Source organism: Bombus huntii, chromosome 11 (genome assembly GCF_024542735.1).
Source record: "Bombus huntii isolate Logan2020A chromosome 11, iyBomHunt1.1, whole genome shotgun sequence".
Classification (NCBI taxonomy): Eukaryota; Metazoa; Arthropoda; class Insecta; order Hymenoptera; family Apidae; genus Bombus; species Bombus huntii.
Genome location: NC_066248.1, coordinates 4,674,232 through 4,697,985, shown reverse-complemented (window position 1 = coordinate 4,697,985; position 23,754 = coordinate 4,674,232). Strand labels below are relative to the sequence as shown.

Here is a 23,754-nt window from a genome sequence, read left to right as displayed (position 1 = left end):
CTGATCGAGTATAGTGATTAAAAATGTTATTATCTATCTACATTTTACCTAATTAGTAATTTATACATAAAAAATAAAACATAATAATAATCATAATGTCGCTCACTTGATATTACTCTTATTTTGTTTTGATAGTTTGTATACAAATATGATTATATTACAATTAAAAATTACAAACTATGTAATTACATTAGTGTATATAATTGTGCAATAATTTTTAATTTTTATACTGATCGGTTTTTAAATATGCATACAGTATGTTATAATAATACAGCTTAAATTTTTCATGCAATTCTTCATTGCATTGGGCCTGTTTCGCGTTATATTTATTATTCTTATTTACAAATTTTATTTCATTTGTATTAATAATTAAAATTATGATGATATCTACTATTTAATTCAAATTATTTACGTTAGAAATATTAAAAATTATATTAAAAATCAATAGTAACAAATTATATTTGTTATAAAAACTATTTTATTCAAATTTTATTATAGCATGATAATTAAACATGTTAAAAGATCACTCCATTAATTTTAATAGTTCTTTTTAACCTTTTAGTTACAACTTTGTATTAATATTTGAGAAAAAAGAAGTTTACAATTGAAAAAAATATTGGGGGACATTATATACTACTGATATATAAAAATAGTACACATATATTTTCATGTATATGTCCTTTTTTTGTTAAATTTACTATCAGTTTTGTTAATTTTATTTTGCATATTACTAAATTTGAAAAATATAAGTAAAATAACAAATATTCAATCAAAGGTAATTAACAAAGCAGTATCCAAACTTGATGTCATCAATATTCCCTATTTTCCCATAAAGTTATCATACACTTCTTATCTAATACCTCATATTCTTTAAAGTAACACATACAATTTTACAATAAACAGTTTTTAACCAGAAAAGCAAGATTTGATTATCACATAAACTTGATATGAACTCCTACTTCTTAATTATTATTTCGTTCATTCTTTACGTAACTAAAAATAATTATAATTCTTTATTGTTTATAATATGTACAATCATAAAAAGTATAACCATTTTCCATGTGCTTTCAGTGCTTGGCAGTATTTAGGCACCTTAATTCCGTCAAGGAAAGAGAGAAAGAGAATAATTTATGATTTTATTTTTGTATAAATTGCGCAGGCGAAATAAGCATATTTAAAATAACATCGATATCGATATCGTTGATCTTCGCTTATTCTAAAAAGAATATTTCTTATTCCTGCAATAAAATTTTTGTTAATATTTCTTTCTTGAAATAAATAATTCTATTGTGGAAGCGTATTAGATACATAATATATCTAAACGTCGAAATGGTCGTATATCTTTTAACTGTTACATTTACAATTCGTACTTGAAATATATGTATGTATGTGTTCCTGTACAAAGATTTTATACACGCCAAATTTATCACACCCCATTGGCAATACTTGGTGTAATATTTAAAGCATGAATATGGAATATTTAGTACAAAATTTAAAAGTAGACATATAAATCAACAATGTTGTATTTATCCTTAATGATACTCAAGTACGCTTTAATAATATCTATTATAAGTATGTGTGAAACAATCCTCAATATTCTTGTATTATAGAAGAATCGATGTTTTATATTAAGTCATGTTACAAGAATTGCGTTAAGTGTTCATAAGTCATCTCACGATGATAATACTATAATATATATGCAGTCTACAAACACAGATCATATTTTCTAAATAACAATTATATATAAAATATTTTTAACATGTACATATATTGGAGGAAAGTTTCAATGTCGATTTAAAACAATATTTGTGACATATGTTTGATATTAGTCAGCACCAAATATTCTCTTTGTATGCTCGAATAACCTTATCCCCCATTATAACATCGGTCATAAAGTTTTTATATTACAAATAGTTTGTTGATGCATTATATAAATAAGCTTGTTTAATAAACAAAAGTTTCTGCTTTCCACTGAAAAGATAAAAACGAGTACAAACTCTTACAACGTCAAAGTTAGTAAAAAAACTCACACATATTCCTTTCAGAGTAACACGCTTTTTTTAATTTATAAAATGTGAGAGTAATAGAACAATAGCAAAATGATGATTGTGAAAAGGATACTAAAAATAATTTTATAATTTTCTCTGTGTTGCCTTTTAAATCTTTTTATCGCCTATGTTAATAAAAAAAAAGAAAGAAATTGTACAAAAAAGACGTTTAACAACAGATATCCTTAATAATTGTAACTTCATTATGGCACATGAAAGAAAATCACTTTATTTGGATGTCGAGTCACTAACCTCATAATTAATAGATCATAATGAATTATCTACTATGACTATTTAATATTAATATCACAAATGTTTACATTTTCAATGTTTTTGAATTAGTTCAAATTTCATACTCAATTCGAGCTGTAGCTGGGTCGTTATTCTAGCACGGTTCAGCATTTATTAAATTTTCAGTCATCTCCATTGCAGAGAAACTTTGTATCTGACATAGTCAGGAAAATATATAATAAAAGATAAGCATGGTAATGAGTCAAATCACGATGGCTTACAAGACGGAAATTTCTTAACGTTAATACACGAAATTGGTTTGCGCCATCGCCGTTTACTTTGATGTGAATTTGGTTTGCTGTTGTGACTATTCCAAGTAGTTTTTTGGTCTTCACTAATTTTGTCCATTTCTTGAAGCCGTTTTTCTTCTGGACAAAAAAAAGACAAACTTATTTAGTAGTTGTTTATAAATTTATATTATGAGGGTTAATTTTATTTTTTTTTTTTAATGTATATAATATAATAACTATAGTTAATCGTGCAATATACAAAACAAGTCATCATTGCAATAGTTATAATATTACTACACACAGTTTAAAATATGCATGACACATTGCAAAAGCTAATACATAGAACTATTCGAAAACATTGTTGAGTTAAAGATTTTAATTCCATAATTAATTTATATATAACTTTAGATGTTACAAAAGGCATAGGGGCAAAACAGGGTATACACTATATAGAGAGTACCCGTTTTTGTCAGCTCGCAACATCATAGGTAGATATAAGCGTGTCATTGTTACAGAATGGTGCATGTCTTTGATAAGAATACTAGTAGTCGATTTGAAAAAGATTGTTCAGTATTCCGTTTAGAATCTGAAAAGCAAAAGCTGTATTTTATTCAAGTGTTTATGTACTTTTATTATAATTATAATTTGTATAAATATATATTCTCTTTAATGATAATTGTTTTCTAATAATGTATATAAAAAAGATAGATAAGTTTTTGACCAACTTTTAATAACAATTTCCTTTGTCTTCAATTTAAAATAATCTATACAAATTATGCAAGACATCTTAATTTATAAATAAATATGTACAAATACTACGCTAATTCTGTTAAAATACAGTTATAGAATGTTTGTATTAGATAAAATTATTAGTTCAATTATAAAATAATATAATTAACTTAATAATATAATCGTTGCATAAATGCTACTTATGAACTGTAATGTATTATACCACAAATGTACTAACATCTAGTTTGTATATTTCTTATTGGTGTCTTTATACATGCAGATTTTATCTTACCTTTCTGTTAGTTGTGAGAATACAAATTAATATCAAATATTATCGCAACAAAAATTTAAGCTTTAATACATAAATACAATAACACATAGCACAATGCAAAAAATCTAACTAAAAAGAAAAAAGAATAAAAATACATACCATTTAGCTGATGTTCGGTATAATACGTAGGATTGTCGTCACCTCCGTAATGATACTCCATCAGGTACGGTAGTACGGTCATGCTGTGCCATTTATGTCCTTTAAGAGGAGGTATAGGCACTTCTTCTTGCGTTTTAGGATGCCTGCATATAGTCCATGGGTGTTTTTTAACTTGTTGCAAAGTAAATCTTTTATCTGCGTCTTTCTGCAGCATTCCTTGTATAAGAGATTTTAGTGGCTCTTCTACTTCTTCAGGTATAGTATATTCACCTTTTCCTATATTTTCATATAATTTATAAATATTATCGCCTTGAAAAGGATATTGACCTGTAGTTATATTGTACCTATAAAATATTTATAATCTTATTAAAAAGTGTTTGCTAAATCCCCTTATATTATATTTTATGAAAAATAGAATTTGATTTGTAAATATAACTTATTTTAACACAACAAGTAAATAAATATAACTTATAGAAAAGTATACTTACAATGTAACTCCACTGCTCCATATATCTACTTTAAAACCAGAAAATGTTTCACAGCCATTTGCAATTTCAGGAGGCTGAAATGCTGGTGATCCTTGTCCCATTTTACATGTATCATCTTCAGAAAACATATCTAATGCCTAATAAAAACGTAAAAAATTGTACAATGTAATCTTTTAGTTTATGATCTATTCTATTAACACAAACTTTAACTTTATTAATTTGGAACACTTGAATTTAAATATTACATTAGTATAATAAAAAAAAATAAGTTAAATATATACCTCTGCAACTCCAAAATCACTAATCTTCAATGTGCCATCTAATGCTAATAATAAATTCCCTGGTTTTATATCTTTATGTACTATCCCTTTGCTGTAGAGGTATTCTAAACCATCCAGTAACTGACAGAAATAGTCATGTGCTTGCCAAATTGGAAGCTTCTTAAGAGGTGTGCTTCCCAACATATCCTGCAAAAAATCTAATAAATAGAAATCTAATTGTTGTTAATTCCATGCAGGTTTTTATTATACATAAAATTTACATAAAATAACAGATTTTAAAGTGTAAAAAGCTATTGTACTAAATTACAAAAATTATATCATATGGAATTAATTAGATTAAAATATTAATTTTGTTATATATACTGTCTATTGATACATATTACATTAAAAAATTAATTTTAAAACTATATCTTTTACTCTTATACTGAATATATAAGATAAATCAGTTTTAAATATTGTTATAATATATAGTAAAAAATTTTTCAAATGTTTATAAAAGCACTACAAATATATAGAAATGTTGAATTAATTATCACACAGATTGCACTAAAACTTTAAACACAATCAAACATCAATGTATAGAGGCATATGTGTATAACACATTCTAAAATAAACCATGTAAGGCTTTTGAACTTTACCTGTAATCCACATACACAAAATTCCATAACTAGGTACATCTTCTCCTTTTCATCATTATATAAAACATCTACAAGGTTAATTACATTCTTATGTTTTAATATCCTTAATAGTCTTATTTCCCTGTTAATGAATGTGAATAAATAGTATTTAGAATTCTAGAAAGTAATCATATATATGTCTTAAAAGATATATATTACTTTTATGTATCAACGTAGCCTTCTTTTCTAAGGTATTGTATAAATTATAAATTGTCAGCAAATATTTATGATTTCTAACATTGTGTTTTTTAAATAAACTACATTAAGAATAATAATACACACATAAATTTTAATTTTTTTGTATATACTAAAATAATTGTTATAAGTTTTATAATGTTATGTAATGTTACATTAAACTTTTAACGATTCTAATAATGTAAATGTTTACATTACGTGTATTATTCTATTTTGTACATTCATTCTTGTTGGATTAATATGAATATCATACGAGTAAATATTGCTCTTTCTTTGTGTTTTGTACAAATAATAAAAAATAAGATTTAATATAACAGAAATCATGTGGTATCATATCTACAAAATTCAACAGATTGACTGCATAGTATTAGCAATTAAAAATTGTTTTAATCGATTTTATTTCATGAATAAATAAGATATAAAGGAAATATTAAAATTTTTTAATCGTACCGTTGAACGTTAAGCTCTCCATTTGGGATTCTACGAAGTTTCTTCCTTTTCAAGATTTTCACGGCTCTTCGACAAAGTGTCTCTGAGTCCAACACTTCTTTCACCTTTCCGTAACTACCTTCACCAAGAACATCACCCATAACATATTTACCGATAAATTTACATTTTTTCTTTTTTTCTTCGTATATAATCTGATCTGAATCCACCCTATGGAAGAACATGTTGATCTCATCCAAATCATAGTTCGGATCATCATTGATCCACGTGACTGGCTCGATATCCCGAAATATTTCATTGTTAATTTCTTCTTCGTCTGGGTCACATATTGTGATCCTATTGTCCATTTTTCACAATGCTAATTGGACTAAAGTTACTGAAAACCACGCAACTTTAACCTAAAACACGACCGGCACCACCATTGTTGTGAATTACAGCTGTGTGTTCCACCACGGCTTGTGATAATAAAGGACACGATCGTCATCCCAGTTTCGGAACAGCATGTACTTACATACTAACTATACTAGCGCTTAAATTCGAAATATTACTTTCGCACCTGAAAATATACAGTGGCTACAAGAAATATTAACACATGTTCTTATTTTCCAATGAAGCGTTTTTTAATCGAGTTCTACATTTTGTTTTCATAGTATTAAATTTTTGTAACCATATGAAAATATGTACTATTAAATGGTACGAAATTTTATATACTTGGATTAGATTAATTAGTGTGTAGGTACTATAATCAGGTACTAAATACTGGGGTATATCAATACTTTTTGTAACCTCTGTACAAGTATGTATATTGAATTGTATTATATTTTGTGTTTATACAAATTTTCTTTTTGCTTGTTTATACAGGTATTCTATTCTTTCACTTTAACATATTGACTACCATATGAATTTTATATGCATATTTTGTCTTGGGAGCCGTAATAGATTTAAATACATATGTATTTAATTTTATATATATAATTTTTGCAAAATATTTTTAGTATATCTACGCACTTTTGTCTGACATCTAAGTCATTCATATTGTTAAATATTTCTTAATCCATGAAATTTATCTTACTTTAATTATACCAAAAAATTGAGCAATGTGAGTTATTGATGACACATTATAGTTGTCAACGGATCAAAGCAAAAGTACTGAAAGATACAAAAAAATTTTAATTTAATGTTAGCAACTTAGACTAGTAAAAAGAAATGTATTGCATAAAGATATATATATTTGTATGTCAGATGTTATATTTATTTAAATATTCTTGTAGTATTCTTATAAATAAATGGATTGATATAACAACAATTTTTTAAAATTATTTCAATCTATCCTTATAAAATAACGTATATTTTGATAAGAATCAGATAATTTACGGTCCCAAAATCTCATGAGTATAAAGAACTTCCTACTATGATTTCTTAAAATATTTTATATAAAAATTAAAAATATAGATTTTAATAGATGAAATAAATTAATTGTAGTATGTTATATTATTAATCAGGTACTGCTATGTTACAATATGAAATATATTTCTTAAAACATATCTTTTATAGTATAAACAATAGAATAAAACTTTAAAAGTATAATACAAAAAAGTTTTATAGTATAATCAATATGGAGCAATAAAAAAGTCCTTTAATTTATTTTTTATATTCAAAGTTCCATTTACTAATAAATAACATTTATGAAGTTTCATTGGAAAATGAAAACTTGATAGAAATGTTTCTTGCGTTATTTTATATAACTCTGTGTCTTACTCTTTTATCTTTAAATTTATACAAATATATAATAATATGATATGCCCTTTCTACAATTATGTACAGTACATAAAAGTATATCTCTTGATTATTATTGAAACAGGTGTCTGAATTGACGAACTTTCCAGTTGTCACTTCATGATTTTATATAAAAATCATGGAATATATTAAAATATTATACCTTTTAATGAGAGGGACATTTTATATTACACATAGTGAAAAAAAGATGTATTTTTTGTATGATATTTTGTCAATGATGATGACCAGTCGTAATTAATGCAGGTAAAAGGGAGCCCAATACTAAAACTAATATTTCTTTAACTTTTAGTCCAGAAGAAGACACTGCAACATTTTCGGCAGTTGGTAGATGTGTATAGTTGCCACTATTTCTTGTCATTAGTTCTGGTAAAACATGTACTGTTGCAACATATAGGAATGTACCTGCACTAAATAACATTGCTACTCCAGTTGCATTAACATTACTAAGTGTTTCTTTCCCTTCCTAAAAATATATATAAGTATATCAATTTTACATTAATGTTCCGAGAATATATATTAAGGATTCATTTCATTATTTAATCTTAAAACAATTTACCTTCCCAATACCAAAATATGTTACAAGAGCAAGACAAGGTGCAGCTAAAGAAAATACTAAAAGATGTCTACCAATTTTTTTTCTATCTACTCCCTCATGTAGTAAAAATGATACCAGACCAAATGCAGCAGGTGCCTGTAAAAAATACCCGAGTTATTTATTTAACACTTACTACATATATTTTTAACATTTTTCTTCTTAGATACGGAAAACTACTTAATTTATTTTGTTTACCTTATGTAACATTATTGCTAAAAAAACAATTAATTCTACATCAGCCTGTGATGTAGTTGCAGCAGCTCCTAATGCTACTCCATCAGCTGCTGCATGAACTACGAGACCTAAGGTGGCAGTGACACTCCTTTCTCTTACTCCACTTCTTCTAGCTGAACATTGATCAATCAGTAGCATAAATACAAAACCAAGTATTAAACTAATACCTATTAAGGAGTGAGGATCACCTAAAAAGTGGAGGTCAAAAATATTAAGTTTTACTGAAATAATATCAAATTACATCTAAAGGGATTTCAAGTATTTTAATTGGCTATATATATAGTTTTTTATATAAAACTAAAATACAAAATATGAAAAATATTTCTGTTCATTACAAATATAAATATTAATATCTTATATTATAAAAAAGATACAAAATATGTATGTTTATCATATATAAAAAACTATTTCATTATAAATATTATAGTGAAATACTAACTGTGAACTCCTTGATCACTATTGCTTCCATCAGTAAACAATGCTCTTATACCTTCAGGTATAATCACAGCTAGCGCAGTGCCTACAAGAAGTCCAGCACCAAGTATCGAAACCAGTTGTAATTTATCCTAGAAAGATTAAAGGTTCATGATGTTCATGATCATGGGGTTCTTTGTAGAATCTGTAATCAGTAGTTTAAGTATATGACAATCACAGAAAATGATAGATAAAAAAATTGTTCTTTTCATCTATCGTCAAATGAAAAGGACATTACCTCAGATAAATTCATGACTAATGGCAAGGATCCAGCTATACAGGAACCGACTAACATTACCAGTGAAAGCATCCATAGTATTGTACTTTCTTCCATTTTCTAAGATGTATTTTTTGAATAAATGAAAGATATTTACTTCATCGAATTAATACTTTCCCATTGCCATTTAATATTAAGTTATCAGTTCTATTGTACCTGCTAAAACAATTCAATTTTTTTTCTATAACATTCTAACTAAAATACCATTTCTGACAGCGTTTAACAATCTGTTTTCGTCTACGTAGCAGTTTCGCGGTGAATACTGTGATTATAGCAACGACATAGAAGTGGAGAAGTTAGATGAAAATAGAATATGTCATAATGAAAAGTTTTCATCGAAGATTCATTTCGCTGAAAATATTAATATTTAATATATTTCTGTCATATTTGAGAAACTACTTAAAAGTAAAATGAATGCTTAATGAAAAATCTATTAGTTTATTTAAGAAACAAGCGACAGTTTTTTATGTTTCATATATGTAAAGATGTTTTACATATATGTATACAAACTAAGGATGATACATTCAATGCTCTATGAACTTAAAAAAAAAAAAGGATCAACGAACTCAAATCTATATATTTCTATTTATTAATTTTCATGAATAATATTTACTTGCATAGATGGCGTATAAGGATTTATCTCATAACTACGTAAAAAAAGTAAACAAACAATGCATATAATCAATAACTATAGATAATTCATGAACCCTTCTTACAGATTTCATTTATTCTATCCTATAAATCATTTTTATACGAAACATCGTTTTAGGATTTTTTTTTCGCAATTGATAATAATACTTGATTTCTTTTGATTTTTTAATTTGAATTATTTTACTAGATGGCAGAAGTGTCGATTAGCCGTAGCACCCCTAGCGGAAATATTAATGTACTAAACAGTAAATGATTGGTAACGAGTTGAGCGAGACAAGTGATTAAAAAATGGCATCCGCGACGACGTCGCACAATGAAGTTTCGCAAGAATTTTCTGTCAACAAACTTATTCGTGTCGGTTATTACGAATTGGAAAAGACTATTGGCAAGGGAAATTTTGCCGTTGTTAAAATGGCCACCCACGTTGTGACTAAATCGAAGGTAAGTCCATTGTTAACGCATTTTTCTCACAAACACGAACACCCGTCATTTTGTCGTTATATCTTTGGATAACGGCATGGACATATAAATTATATCACATTTTACGCATCATAAAAGCTTTCTATGTAATAACAATGTTTCAAAACACGAAGAGAGCTAATAACTTGAAAGAATGTTTCGCGAACCTATGTTACCAACAGATACTATTACATCGATTGAAATATGTTCGTTGGATGTTTTTTCAAATCATTATTAATGATAATAGATTGGATATCATTGAAAAGTAAAAATAAAAATACCGTCAATTAATGTTCATATAGAAATTTATTGATTCGATATGTATTGATTCTATATGATCCTATGCATGTAGTATTTTTTTTTAATTTGCATTCATTTGTCTTGTTTTTCCTCTTTGTATGTTTTCCTGTTTTCATGTAGTAATTAAATCAAATATATTACATTACTACAATTTTATATATTAATTTTCTGGTACTGCAATGCAATTAATTTTTATAATTAAATACGAATTATATAAAAAATACATCTCTTTTTTAATGATCTTTTATGTGCTTTGAAAAATTTGTAAACATTTTGTGTTAATAGATGATATATATTACTAATGATCATGTTGTGTTTTAAGTTTTTTAAAATAACAAAATATCAAATTAAACTGAACACATTAGACGTTACTTGTTTGTGATATTTCTTAACAGTCATAAATTCGTAATATGTATATTTCTGTTATAGGTTGCTATCAAAATAATAGATAAAACAAAATTAAATGAAGAAAATCTAGCAAAAATTTTTCGTGAAGTACATATAATGAAACGATTAAGGCATCCACATATTATAAGATTGTACCAAGTAATGGAAACAGAGAAAATGATATATTTAGTTACTGAATATGCTCCAGGAGGAGAAATATTTGATCACCTTGTACGGAATGGAAGAATGCCAGAACCAGAAGCAAGAAGAATTTTTCGTCAAATTGTTCTTGCTGTTCGTTACCTTCATCAACAGAGAGTTGTTCATCGAGATCTTAAGGTTTAAATGCAAAAAAATGTATTTTTAAAATATTTCAAAAATTTATGAAAAATTCAAAAAAATGAAAAAATTGTTGGTATTTGTATATAAAATGACTATGTATATATTATTATTTTAGGCTGAGAATTTACTACTTGATGCAGACAATAATATAAAACTTGCAGACTTTGGATTTAGTAACGAATATACTCCAGGTGTTCCACTTAGCACCTGGTGTGGGTCCCCACCATATGCTGCTCCAGAAATTTTTGAAGGAAAGCACTATGATGGTCCAAGGGCTGATGTATGGGTATGTCATATTATTATTACAATGTATTAAAATAACAAAAAATTCTTATAATTTAAATATTTCATCTGTAATTATAGAGCCTAGGTGTTGTTTTGTATGTGTTGGTTTGTGGTGCATTACCATTTGATGGACCCACAATGCAACTACTACGTTCTGTAGTAATCTCAGGGAAATTCAGAATACCATTTTTTATGTCTGCAGGTAAATGTACAAATTTATATAATTTTAACATATTGTACTCCATTATGTGTTTTAAATATATACATTTGACTAATATATCAATTTTTTGTAGAATGTGAGAAACTGATTAGACATATGTTGGTAGTAGAACCAGAACGACGTTTAAGTATTTCACAAATTTTAGCACACTCTTGGATGGGTGGAGATGGTACAACAGAACCTGAACCAGGAGGGTAATATATAAATATTAATAAAATACGTACAATAAATATATGAAAAAGGTATTTTATTTATTTTAATATATGTTCTCAGGTGTAATCCTGAAAATGTGCCACCACAATTAAATCAGGTAGTGATAGAAAATATGTTAAGATTACCAGGGCTTAGTCCAGAAACATTGTTAAAAGCAGTTCAAGGAAATGCTTTTGACCATGTGTCAGCAATATATAATCTTCTTGTTGACCGATTAGAACCAACAATGCCTAGTTTACCTAGTATTCAAAGTATACCAGGAGATTATGCTCCTGATGGAGCACATCAGTTAGAAAAGGTAAATATTGCATTTTATCCTGTTATCTAGCAGCATGTATTTCAAAATCATATTCTTCTTCTTTGCTGTTCAAAAGTTTGGTGATACAGAAGCAGAAACAGAAGAAAGAAGTGGATTGCAACTTACACCTGGCACACCTTATCACACAACAAGAAGACACACAGTTGGACCTGGTGATACAGCTCATCAGCCACCAACATCATATCCTTATAACTATAACCATACTACAGGCGATCCTGCATTACGACTCCTTCCTATATTACAGTATAATAATACTGATCCTCAAGTGTTACCTCATACAAATCTACCCTTAAACCTTCCTTTAGTACAACATCAACCTCCTCAAAACTTCCAAATCAAAGATCAACATTTATTAAAGCCTCCTCCTGTGATGGGAGCAAGTAAGTAATATATACTACAATTTATTTTAATAAATCATTTCACTTTTTAATAAACATTTTATTAATTATAGCGGGGAGTTTTGGAAGAAGAGCTTCGGATGGTGGAGCTAATCTTCATGTCTTCTATCAACAACATGGCAGCAATTCTGGTGGTACTGAAGATGGAGGATGGAGTCAACCTGGTAGTAGAGAACACTTACAACCTGTAAGAAAAATAAATACTATGACGCTATGAAATATTTATTAAAACATTAGTTTGCAGCACGACTAATTTGTTCATGTTGTATATAGATACAAAGTGGAAGTCCAACTTTGGTACCATGTGCTCAGTCATTAAATGTTGGAGTTAATAGTGGAAATGGTGATGCAAATGGTAATAATAGTGGAAGTGGAAGTGGCGGTAGCGATAGAAGAAGACGAAGTGGTGTTACTGCCGTTATGCAAAGACCAGGTACTGTGGATTATCCTTTTCAGGTATTTGTGTGCACATTATCAATGCACTTTATTACAACATGTTTTATATCACTTCGACGAAAGTTGATTATTATGATTTGCTGTATCAATTAGTTTAAAAGCTTGCTATATTTCTTCATTTCTAAGTTGTAAGTATTATCATGCCTTGTTTATATCTTTGCTTTTGCAATATTTGCATATTGGTATGTATTTTTGTTTCTTTATTTTGACAATAGTATATTGCATGATAAATGTCCTTATGTGACAAAATCTTATATTGTTACTATAAATATTATAATCATTGTGTATTATTTATCACTACTAGTATAATGTTACATACTATATGTAAATATATTTGAATAATAATTTTATTTTAAATTCGTATATAATTTTATTTAAATAATATACATGTGCACTTTATCTGCCATGTACTTCATTATATTTGATTTTATTTTTGATTTTGCATGGTTTTTTGTGTCTACTGCACTACCATGCCTCGTTGGTTGGTAATATGCATGTAGTTATAAATCCGGAAATGGTAATGGAGGTGGAAGCTAGGATGAATAGAGCTTACCTCCCATCACGGCTGTTACCAACACATCTTAGAGGATCTACACATCCTAAGAAGAATCCATTGTATCATACTAGCACTGGTAATTTTTGTGTGGTTTTTTGCGTTTTGTATAAATAGAAAAACGAATTACCATAAGTATTGTATATTCACTGTTAACACATTTACATGCTTATTTATATTGTATCATATATACAAGTGTGTGATTTGTATAATTATAATAATTAAATAATACATTATTTTGTTTTGCTGTTTTTAGTAGGCAACAGAGATTCATATAAGGAACCAAGTACTCATGTTTCTACAGAAAGATATTCTCCTGTTCGAAGAGCATCCGAAGGTTCTGGTCCCCCTGGACCTGGGATTCAAGCACTTCAGCAAGAATATCAACAGTTGCAAAGGTTAGCGTCACCATCACATAGTCCTGCAAGTATTCCTGGATCTCCTGTACATGAAAGAGGGGTAGCAGCAATCACACAAGGTATTTTTAATCTTGTTGTTTGTTGTATGATATATAAAGTCTAAATAGAAAATTTTTAAAACTATAATATAATTCATTTTATTGTTAGGTTTAAGTGGATTAACTACAGCAGCAGTACAGGGCAGCATAGTTCATGGTACTCCAACGCAACCACCTGCAACACCATTAGATTTGAGTCCATTAAGACACCATAGATCACCAGCTACCACACCAGTTAGTTATTCGCCTAGTAACAGTCCAGCTTTGGATATGATTCAAGAAGAACACCCTGTAGAAATACCAAGGGTAAATAAATAACTTTCTTATTGTTAAACTTATTTAACAAATTGTTGCTGAATTATAATTTTCTATATTGAAATATATATATATATATATATATATATATATATATATATATATATATATATATATATATATATATATATATATATATATATATATATATATATATATTTCAATATATATATTTATAATATATATATATATATAATATATGTTATATAATATTCTATTAAAATAACTATCATATTGTAATTATTTGTTCTAGGTACCACCTCAAATATCTGTAACAGATCTTGGGGGACAAGTAACACTAATTAGTTGTTCACCTTCACCATCTCCATCGCCTGATTCGCTCGAAGATACGTTACCTCATTACAGTCCTCTTCCCAGCTTCATCATCTCTGAACCATGTGACCCATTGAGACCTAGTATTACACGCGGTATCGGTAGGCCACTAAATACGTCAATACCTACAGAAGTTGAAGTTACATTATCTGATGAATCGAGTAGGTTGAATTCAGAAGCTATATTAGGTCGTGTAAAACAAATTATAGATGCAAGAGCCCCTCCAAAAGGATTTGTCTTCTCTAGAGAAGAAGTGAAAGGTGGCGGGCTTAGTTTAGAATACCCAGGTGGTGTTCAAATTGAACTTAGAGTATGTGAATCAGAAGAGAAGGAAGTAAAAGGCATTAAGATGCGAAGAATTAGTGGGGACCAATTACAGTACAGTCAACTTTGTCAGCAGCTGATCTCGTGTATTACTGTTTGACGACAGCCAGCTTATAATATAATGTTTTTCTTATATATTACGTTACATTCCTGGTGCCACACACACCACTCATTACAGTATTGCACATGCATGCTGCATACGTACGAGCGGTACTTTAAGCATACCATTCTTTATATCGATACATTCATATATGTAACATTCAGTGTGCTTCGTTTTTCAAGATTCTTTCTCCTTTTTTGTTTTGATTTATAAATCTGGAAAAGAGGAAATTTTTTTAACTTGTGCATAATATGAAGTCAGAACAAAAACATTACAATAATTTTTGAAAGTCTTATTATTAAGACTTTAAAAGATATACAAACATATATGCTTTTACGCAAGCAAGACGATGTTTTGCTACTTCTAAACAACCTAAGTATTAACAACCTGGACGTTTCTCATAAACTTTAATCGTTAATGTACATCACACATCATTCCTTTTTGTAGAATATTTGTCTTCATGTTAGAAGTTTATAGCTAGTAAATTCATATTTTACTGTTCAAATCATCATCAGGTGCCCTTTTTAGCTTAGGTAAAAAGAAAAGCGTCTTTTGTACCGAATTAGATGGCAAAATATAAGCATTTTCATGGTATATATGTCTTTCTAATATGATAGAGATGTTTTATATGGAATTTACTATACTTAATCGATTGCCATTGCAGACAATTTTAATTTCATAATCTATATTCCATGTTTGTAAATATTCGTTTTACAAATACTGCAATCTTTTTCTTTTATGTTATTGAAACTAGAAGAATTGCCTTCTTTTTTCTGGTACAAATATTACTCCGTTGGATAATTTAATTTTAATAGCTAGAGACATATACATAATCTTTTGTATAGTGCAAATACACTATTGTGGTTTGTAGTTCAAAAACTACACAGACTGAGTTACGATTGTATATCTTTTTTTTTTTAAATCGGATATTAACATTTGTTGCAATTTTTAATGATATAATCACAGATTATAAATTTTTGAAAAACAATGAAATATCAGAATAGAATACTTTCCAGTGGTTGCACTTATGGAGCATTTAATTATTGCCATTTAAAAAGAAAAGTATGCAACCTAGCTCTCCTTGTGTAACCAAAGAGTTGAGTTGCTTTTATAGTATCAAATATTGAAGGTACATCTTTTACCCACATTTTAAAAACAAAAGGGAAATATGAACTATAATAACTTCTAGGTAATATTAAATGAAGTTGTAACTAGGCTAGCCCTTTTTTTATCATTATGTTGCAATGAGTAGATAAAAGACATTATATTAGTGTCATATAAGAGAAGTAGAAAATTTAATTCATTTAACATAAACAAAATATTTTTCTAAATTTACTTATTCGTGAACTAAACAAAAGATAATGCGCAGAGAAATGTTTTCTGTGTATAGAACTAAGTACAATGTTTTTTATAGGATACAACTTGTACATGCTTAATTTTTTTCATTATATTATTAGATGTGTGTTTATTCTCTTTCTGACAAAAATACTTCGACTTAATGTATTTATTTTTTAAATTTATTTATTAGGTTCAATGATAATGTTTAACTCTAGAATGTTTTAAATTCATTACGATTACTTTGTAATAAATACAACACATGTAATTCGACGAATAATTTATATACTATATACAAGTTGTATTCTGTAAGTGAAATTGCAAAACGTTGTATTTCCCGTACTAGTACATCTTTTATTTGAAAATTCCACTTTAAATTATAAATCAATTTATGTTTATTAAAAGTAATAATGCTTTTATGTTTCTGTAAATAATGAAATTTGATGTAAATATATGATATATACTATTTAGAGATCTCTAAAGTATACATTATGTAGGCTATTCTATTTGAGATAACTGTTTTTAATATTTTAATGCATTGAAATATTTGTTAATGTATAATTATTCTTGCAGTATATTTTATTATAAAATCTCTTGTAAAAATGTATATATTAATTTTAGATTCAATTAATATTATGTTGAAAGAATAATCGTGGAATCATTTTCATATTAGATTAAATCAAATTGTAAAGGAGTTTACATATATTCAAATTATATGAATAAATTATTTCATTAGAGTTAGTCAAATCAGAATAGCCTACCAATATTATGTAATGCCCAATTTCCATCGAATAATTAGTAGTTTATTAAGTTTTACCATTTTTAAGTTTTGTTTCTAGATATTCAAATCAAAGTGGGAATCTTGTACATTTGCACTTATATTAGAATTAGATTTATAATGAATATATATCATTAAATGTTATGATATAACTTGATAATTCTTTGAAGATTATTCAAGTTGCAATTTTTTAGTAATATAGATGGTATATTTCATTATAAATCATTTCCGAATAAATCTTCTGAATAATTCTTAATATATTAAGTATTAGATATCTAAAAATATCTACTACACTATATAAATTAAGTATATTGCTAGTACATGAGATAAGCGAGATTACACTCTTAGCATCTATTTGCAAAGATATCTTAAAGCAGTGATTCATTTGTACAAAAATGTTTTTTACCAAATGTTTCAATTTTTTTTCTATATTTTATATAGGGCAGTAATATTATTTGGGTCTTCCTTACAAATTTTGATTTTCTTATGATAATATTGGAATGCATGTTTTTATCCTTGTACATTATGATGTGTTGTGTATATTTTGTAAATTTTGAAATCCGGAATACCAAAATCTAATAATTGAAAACTATATAAATTATATTATTTTAGACATTTTCTGCTATCAGTTAAAATGTACATAATTGTTACGAGAACGTTAAAAAAATACCAAAAAATTTAATAACTAAATATTTTTTATTTTAGCTGAATTTTTAAATATCATGATTGAAAATGCAATTGTGCACAAACAAATTCTATATTGATGGAAAATGGGCAAAAATATTACAATTACGCACAACAGTGAAAGTGTAGATCAACATAATCCAATTTACTGTACATAACACATATACATAATTATTCATTTAGGATACATACTACGTGTATGTATGCAGAAGCAAACTATGTACATTGTAAACATTTGCTATATGGATAGGATACAGATAGTATTTTCTGCTGTCAATTCTTCAACTAAGACTGTGATTTTTAAATATACTAATGGCTAGGTAGATACAATACATATTGATTAAATATGATAAAATAAAAATAAAAGAGATATTCAAGACATGTGCATTTTTAATGTTTCTATTCATTTTGTACAACAATAAACGTATTTGTTAATTGCGTTATTTAGTATCTAGATCTCGATTGACTAATATATAAATCACTCTTTTGATTATACCCAAATGCTTAAAAATTATATATTATGAGTTGTACCAGGATTTCCTCTACTTATATTTGAAATTATGAATATTTCCCGCGCTAGTTATTTGGTAGGTGGCACTAATTTGTCTGGCTTTCATATCGTTCTGTTGTAAATAAACTAATAATGGACATTTTATTTATTATCATTAAGTTTTTTTGACCACCCGTGATATGAATAAATGTAAAAAGAATCAATGTATAGAATCAACAAAATATGAAATGTTTAAATATTTTTGTATGAATTAAATTCAAAATCGAAAAAAGTTGTCGAATAAGAACATATTTCATTAAATAGTTTCATCGAATAATGTATTAAAGAAATTGTGTTTATCTGCTATTAATGTAAAAATTGTTACTTTGGTAAATATTATCTTTTTTTACATTTTTAATACTTAATCAATATTTTAGTTATCTAACCTATATATTTGTTTTTATTTACATTTACGTTATTATACTTATCTGTAAATAAATAAACATTTCTTTGTTTCTAAGTTACCAGAAGATTATAATACTTTTAATAATATTGTACAAAATGGAAGTCATTGAACTTGTTTCGGATGATGAAGCATCAGGGGATAACACACAAAAAAATAGAAGTTCAATAATTTGCAATTCTAATTGTGTCAACTTTGAATGTTCTTCTGGAGTAGATATGAAATTAGCACCTTCTTTTGCATGCGCTTTTTATGGAGTGAATACAGAAAAAAAGAAAAAGCGTATGATATGTACAAAGTGTTTTATTGTTGCTTTAGAACACCAAAAGGTTTGACTTATAAAATATGTATTTTTGACTACTTAATGTGGTATAGTAAGAGACAGATTTTTGTTTGATATTTACACTATGATATTAATTTTCATAGCAATTGGTCGCAGCTTTCGTAGATCGTAAGCCATTATTGAAGTGTGAATTTCCTGACCGTACAATGGAGGTAGAAATTTCTGATAGTGATGATTCAGATGATGAGAAAAAGAAAGATACATGTGATGAGGGTAAAATTAAAATTGTATTACAATGTATTATGTATATTTGAGATATTGGTACATGTTTTATTTGTTTCAGAAAAATATTTGCCAGAAGAAATGCTTGCGGATATGGAAGAAATGTTAGATAGCACATTAAACAATATTTTGGAGAAGTATGATGTTGACTATCAAATTAAACAAGCTCATAATGTACTAAAAGACCAGTGGGATAGAATAGATGGTATATAATTATTTCGCAAAGTATAATTTATATATATTTGTTACATTTGAATTAGATCACATAATTTTTTAAACAGAACAAAATGAAATTCTGGATAAAACAATTAAAGATTTGATGTGTACTATGGATATGTTACGTAATAATTTATATGACGAATTCAGACCACAAATTCAAATGCTCCAAGAACTTCAAATAAATGATGGATATGTGGATAATGGATTTTATCCATTAGTGGCAACAAAAAAAGTTACACAAATAAGAATTGCCTCTTCTTCAACGTTAGAAGATAATCAACCAGAAGTTTTACCAATTGAACAAGATAATAGCCAAATTGTGGTTTTGGATTTACCTCCAATTGGTCCACTTGTGAGAGCACAGATAGATATTGATACCATTGTATATATTATGAAGCATCCACTTATGCCATGGATTAAAGCAAAGGTTTGTGAATATATTCTTACTTAAATTTTATACAAATAGTTCTACATTTAATCTACTTAAAGATTTACTTATTGTTTACTAGGTGCAAACTGTAGTCTATAGAATTCCCTTACATTGTCGTGTAAAATTATTACAAAAGAAGTATAATTCTGTTACTAAATCTGTTTCTGGTAAACAAATCGCAGCAGCTGTAACTAGCCAAGTAGTAATTCCAATTGGTACACGAGTAGTTGCTCTATTTAAAGATGTTTCATCTAGTAATTTTTATAGTGGAGTTATAGCTGAACCACCAAAAGCTACAAATAAGTATAGGTATATTTCATAGATGAAATTTTAAATAAATTAATAATATATGAATAATAGTAAGTAATAATAGATTTGTTACTTTTTTAGATATTTGGTATTCTTTGATGATGGTTATGCTCAATATGTTGAGCACAAATGTATTTATTTAGTTGCTGAATCTTCCAACAAAGTTTGGGAAGATATACCTAATGAATCTCGTGATTTTGTGAAGAAATATATTGAAACATATCCTGAAAGACCAATGGTCAAACTACAAACAGGACAAGTAGTAAAAACAGAATGGAATGGTAAATGGTGGGTTGCAAGAGTAATTCAAGTTGATGCAAGTTTAGTACAAATGCATTTTGACGCTGATGGAAGAACAGAATGGATCTACAGAGGTTCAGCTAGATTAGGGCCTTTATATATTGAACTTTTAAAAGCCAATGCTAGACAACAAGGACATCATGCATCTGTCAATACACCTAGTCGACATCGACTGCCTGCTATCTCTAATGTATGTGAATCATTTTAATTCTATTTTTATAGGAGATAATTAATTAATGTAAATCTTACTAATATTTTAGAAAAGCAATTTACCTTATGTAGAATATACATCTAATCTAGAACCTGACGAAGAAAGATTTTCTCAATTAGAAAAAGAACAGAATATAGTAAATGAAACTACAAATACAGTTACATCAAGTGCACCACAGCAATCACGTGCTGTTGCTAGAAAAAGTACAAGTAAAAAGCAAAATATTGTGGATACAAGTTCCTATAATCCTACAACAGAAACAAAACCTTCTCATAGTATCGTTGTAAGTGCATTAAATAAACTAATTATAATTCTTATAAGATAATTTAAAATGAGATATAAGATTTAAAAGCATATATTATCACTTCATCTTAGTACTACCAAACGCAGAACAAGATTCAAACAAAAAAATTTGTTCCACATAAATGTGGCCCTCAGTGCGTTCAAGGAATATCTTTTACACCTGATGACTTGAGAGGTTATTCACCTCTTTCAATACCATTACTTTGTGGTTGGAACAGACAACTTTGTAAATATCCAAAAGGCAAGAAAATTACATTATATCAAGCTCCATGTGGTGTCAGATTACGAAATATGGAAGAGTTACACCAATATCTTCGCAAAACAGGCAGCCCAATGTCAGTTGATTTATTTGATTTTGATTATTGGGTGCATTGTCTAGCAGAATTTGTCTTGGATAAATGTTTTATCAATATAAAGGTAAATAAAATATTACGATTATTGAGATAATTAATACTTGCTTAGTATTTTATAACTCAATCGTTCTTTTTTTAATTTCAAGGATCTCAGTTATGGTATAGAAAATGTACCAATACCATGTGTTAATGAATTAGATCACACTCAACCAGATACCATTAGATATAGCACTCAGAGAGAACCAACAGAAGGAGTTAATCTTAATTTAGATCCAAATTTCTTGTGTAGCTGTGATTGCGAAGACGATTGCCAAGTATGCTCTTTTTATAATAATTTAAATTATAAGATATCTAATTATATAAATCATTTTATAGGATAAAACAAAATGTCAATGTTGGCAATTAACAATACAAGGTGCTACTCTCGGAGGAAGAGTGCCAAATACATCTGTTGGTTACGTATATAAACGTTTACCAGAGCCAGTTACTACTGGAATTTATGAATGTAATTCTGAATGTAAATGTGCTGTAAAAACTTGCTTGAATAGAGTAGTGCAACATCCATTAACATTAAAATTACAAGTGTTCAAAACAGCTCCTCGGGGCTGGGGCATTCGATGTCTAAACGATATTCCTCTTGGATCTTTTATTTGTATATATGCTGGTAGATTACTTACAGAACAGGTAAAAAATTATAATAAGATATAGTACAAACAGTATAACTTATTTTAAGATTTATCTCTAAGGGAGCTAATGAAGGTGGTAAAAATTATGGAGATGAATACCTAGCAGAATTGGATTATGTGGAAGTAGTGGAAAGTATTAAAGAAGGATATGAAAGCGATGTTCTCGAATCAGAAATGCCATTATCTACCACAGAAGATAAAAAAAAATCTATAACTAGCGATGATGAGGATAATACGAAAATAAATGCAAATGATTCAGACGAAGATTTCAATGTTAGTAGATACTTAAATTTCAATGTAGATTCTACAGAACCTTCTATTAGGTAAGTAAAAAGTACTTAATTATTAATAAATGATGTAGTCTATATTAACAGAATATTAATAATAAAGAAAAATTATTAATAATGATGTAGAAAAAGGCTAAGAAAACGAAAACGAGATGATGTCAATCAAGATGGATCTGAAGAAAATAGCGAAGATGGACACGCTGCTAAAACCACCGAAAATATTACGAAGTCTTCTACCAATGAAAATCGTTCAAATGATCTAGATGCAATTACTATAAGTGATGAAGAAGAAAATAGAAGTGGCAGACGCGAACCAAGTAGATTTGATCCAACAGTGGAACCAACGCAAATAGAAAGACCTAAATTTAAATCAGTAAGAGATTTCTTTGGAGAAGATGAGGCTGTTTATATAATGGATGCTAAAACAACTGGAAATATTGGACGTTACTTAAACGTAAGATATATTTTAATTGAAACTTTTACATGACTAGAATACTTCAAAACAGAATTTGGTATTGTTACTTCTATTATTAACATTATATTTGAATTATAATTATTGGTCATTTTTCAGCATTCATGTGATCCAAACGTTTTTGTGCAAAATGTATTTGTAGACACACATGATGTAAGATTTCCATGGGTGGCATTCTTTGCTTTAAATTACATAAGAGCAGGTCAGGAATTAACATGGAATTACAGTTATGATGTTGGAAGTATACCAGGTAAAGTCATCATCTGTAAATGTGGTGCATCTAATTGTAGAGGTCGACTTCTCTAATATGTGACATACTTTATATGAAATTAATAAAATTTGATTAATAAACGTGATTTAGATTTCCCTTTTTTTTTAAATAATATGGTTTGTTATTATAAGTTGTATGAAATGCGCAACAAAGTATTTTGCTCATCATTAAAAAGATGTCATTTTTAAGTGGTTTAATAATATTTTTATTTTATATTTATATTGTATTTATTGAAATATTAGAAGTTAGTGTACAAAATAAAATAAATGCAGAAAATTTAAAAATCAACTGCA

At 27.7% G+C, this 23,754-nt stretch overlaps 4 protein-coding genes and 1 long non-coding RNA gene across 10 annotated transcripts; 3 read left to right on the top strand and 2 right to left on the bottom strand.

Moving 5' to 3' along the window:
- Positions 1–2,261: 2,261 nt before the first annotated feature.
- On the bottom strand, positions 2,262–6,308 carry LOC126871447 (serine/threonine-protein kinase STK11-like). Of its 2 annotated transcripts, none has more exons than XM_050630293.1 (6): positions 5,820–6,308; positions 5,136–5,256; positions 4,498–4,683; positions 4,217–4,353; positions 3,729–4,072; positions 2,262–2,707 (listed from the first exon to the last, which is right to left on the bottom strand). In XM_050630293.1, exons 1-6 carry the CDS (start codon positions 6,161–6,163, stop codon positions 2,547–2,549), a joined length of 1,293 nt encoding a protein of 430 aa, XP_050486250.1. In that variant the 5' UTR covers positions 6,164–6,308; the 3' UTR covers positions 2,262–2,546. The 2 variants fall into 2 exon arrangements, with proteins under 2 accessions (XP_050486250.1, XP_050486251.1); XM_050630294.1 differs by lacking the exon at positions 2,262–2,707 and adding an exon at positions 3,030–3,155.
- A 177-nt stretch (positions 6,309–6,485) lies between these two features.
- On the top strand, positions 6,486–7,122 carry LOC126871474 (uncharacterized). Its single transcript, XR_007691658.1, has 2 exons — positions 6,486–6,612; positions 6,678–7,122. It is a non-coding gene; the product is annotated as an uncharacterized LOC126871474 (long non-coding RNA).
- A 665-nt stretch (positions 7,123–7,787) lies between these two features.
- LOC126871461 (zinc transporter ZIP9) lies at positions 7,788–9,666 on the bottom strand. 3 transcript variants are annotated; one of them, XM_050630338.1, is made up of 6 exons: positions 9,350–9,666; positions 9,155–9,253; positions 8,882–9,008; positions 8,404–8,630; positions 8,170–8,304; positions 7,788–8,076 (listed from the first exon to the last, which is right to left on the bottom strand). In XM_050630338.1, exons 2-6 carry the CDS (start codon positions 9,248–9,250, stop codon positions 7,825–7,827), a joined length of 837 nt encoding a protein of 278 aa, XP_050486295.1. In that variant the 5' UTR covers positions 9,251–9,253; positions 9,350–9,666; the 3' UTR covers positions 7,788–7,824. The 3 variants fall into 3 exon arrangements, with proteins under 3 accessions (XP_050486295.1, XP_050486293.1, XP_050486296.1); XM_050630336.1 differs by having other exon boundaries at positions 9,155–9,664; XM_050630339.1 differs by having other exon boundaries at positions 8,882–9,061; positions 9,155–9,659.
- Positions 9,667–10,076: 410 nt separating this feature from the next.
- LOC126871423 (serine/threonine-protein kinase SIK3-like) lies at positions 10,077–18,481 on the top strand. 3 transcript variants are annotated; one of them, XM_050630219.1, is made up of 13 exons: positions 10,077–10,285; positions 11,033–11,329; positions 11,448–11,618; positions 11,696–11,819; positions 11,911–12,031; positions 12,111–12,348; positions 12,425–12,749; positions 12,821–12,954; positions 13,041–13,200; positions 13,724–13,855; positions 14,036–14,254; positions 14,343–14,539; positions 14,802–18,481. In XM_050630219.1, the coding sequence occupies exons 1-13, from the start codon at positions 10,133–10,135 to the stop codon at positions 15,303–15,305; spliced, it is 2,775 nt and encodes a 924-aa protein (XP_050486176.1). In that variant the 5' UTR covers positions 10,077–10,132; the 3' UTR covers positions 15,306–18,481. The 3 variants fall into 3 exon arrangements, with proteins under 3 accessions (XP_050486176.1, XP_050486175.1, XP_050486177.1); XM_050630218.1 differs by having other exon boundaries at positions 14,033–14,254; XM_050630220.1 differs by lacking the exon at positions 13,724–13,855.
- Positions 18,482–18,686: 205 nt separating this feature from the next.
- On the top strand, positions 18,687–23,676 carry LOC126871418 (histone-lysine N-methyltransferase eggless). The gene is made up of 14 exons (XM_050630209.1): positions 18,687–18,981; positions 19,114–19,384; positions 19,482–19,611; positions 19,682–19,825; positions 19,902–20,266; positions 20,349–20,578; positions 20,660–21,068; positions 21,139–21,372; positions 21,465–21,809; positions 21,892–22,059; positions 22,121–22,429; positions 22,492–22,754; positions 22,845–23,172; positions 23,290–23,676. The coding sequence occupies exons 2-14, from the start codon at positions 19,154–19,156 to the stop codon at positions 23,494–23,496; spliced, it is 3,363 nt and encodes a 1,120-aa protein (XP_050486166.1). The 5' UTR covers positions 18,687–18,981; positions 19,114–19,153; the 3' UTR covers positions 23,497–23,676.
- The last annotated feature ends 78 nt before the right edge of the window (positions 23,677–23,754 follow it).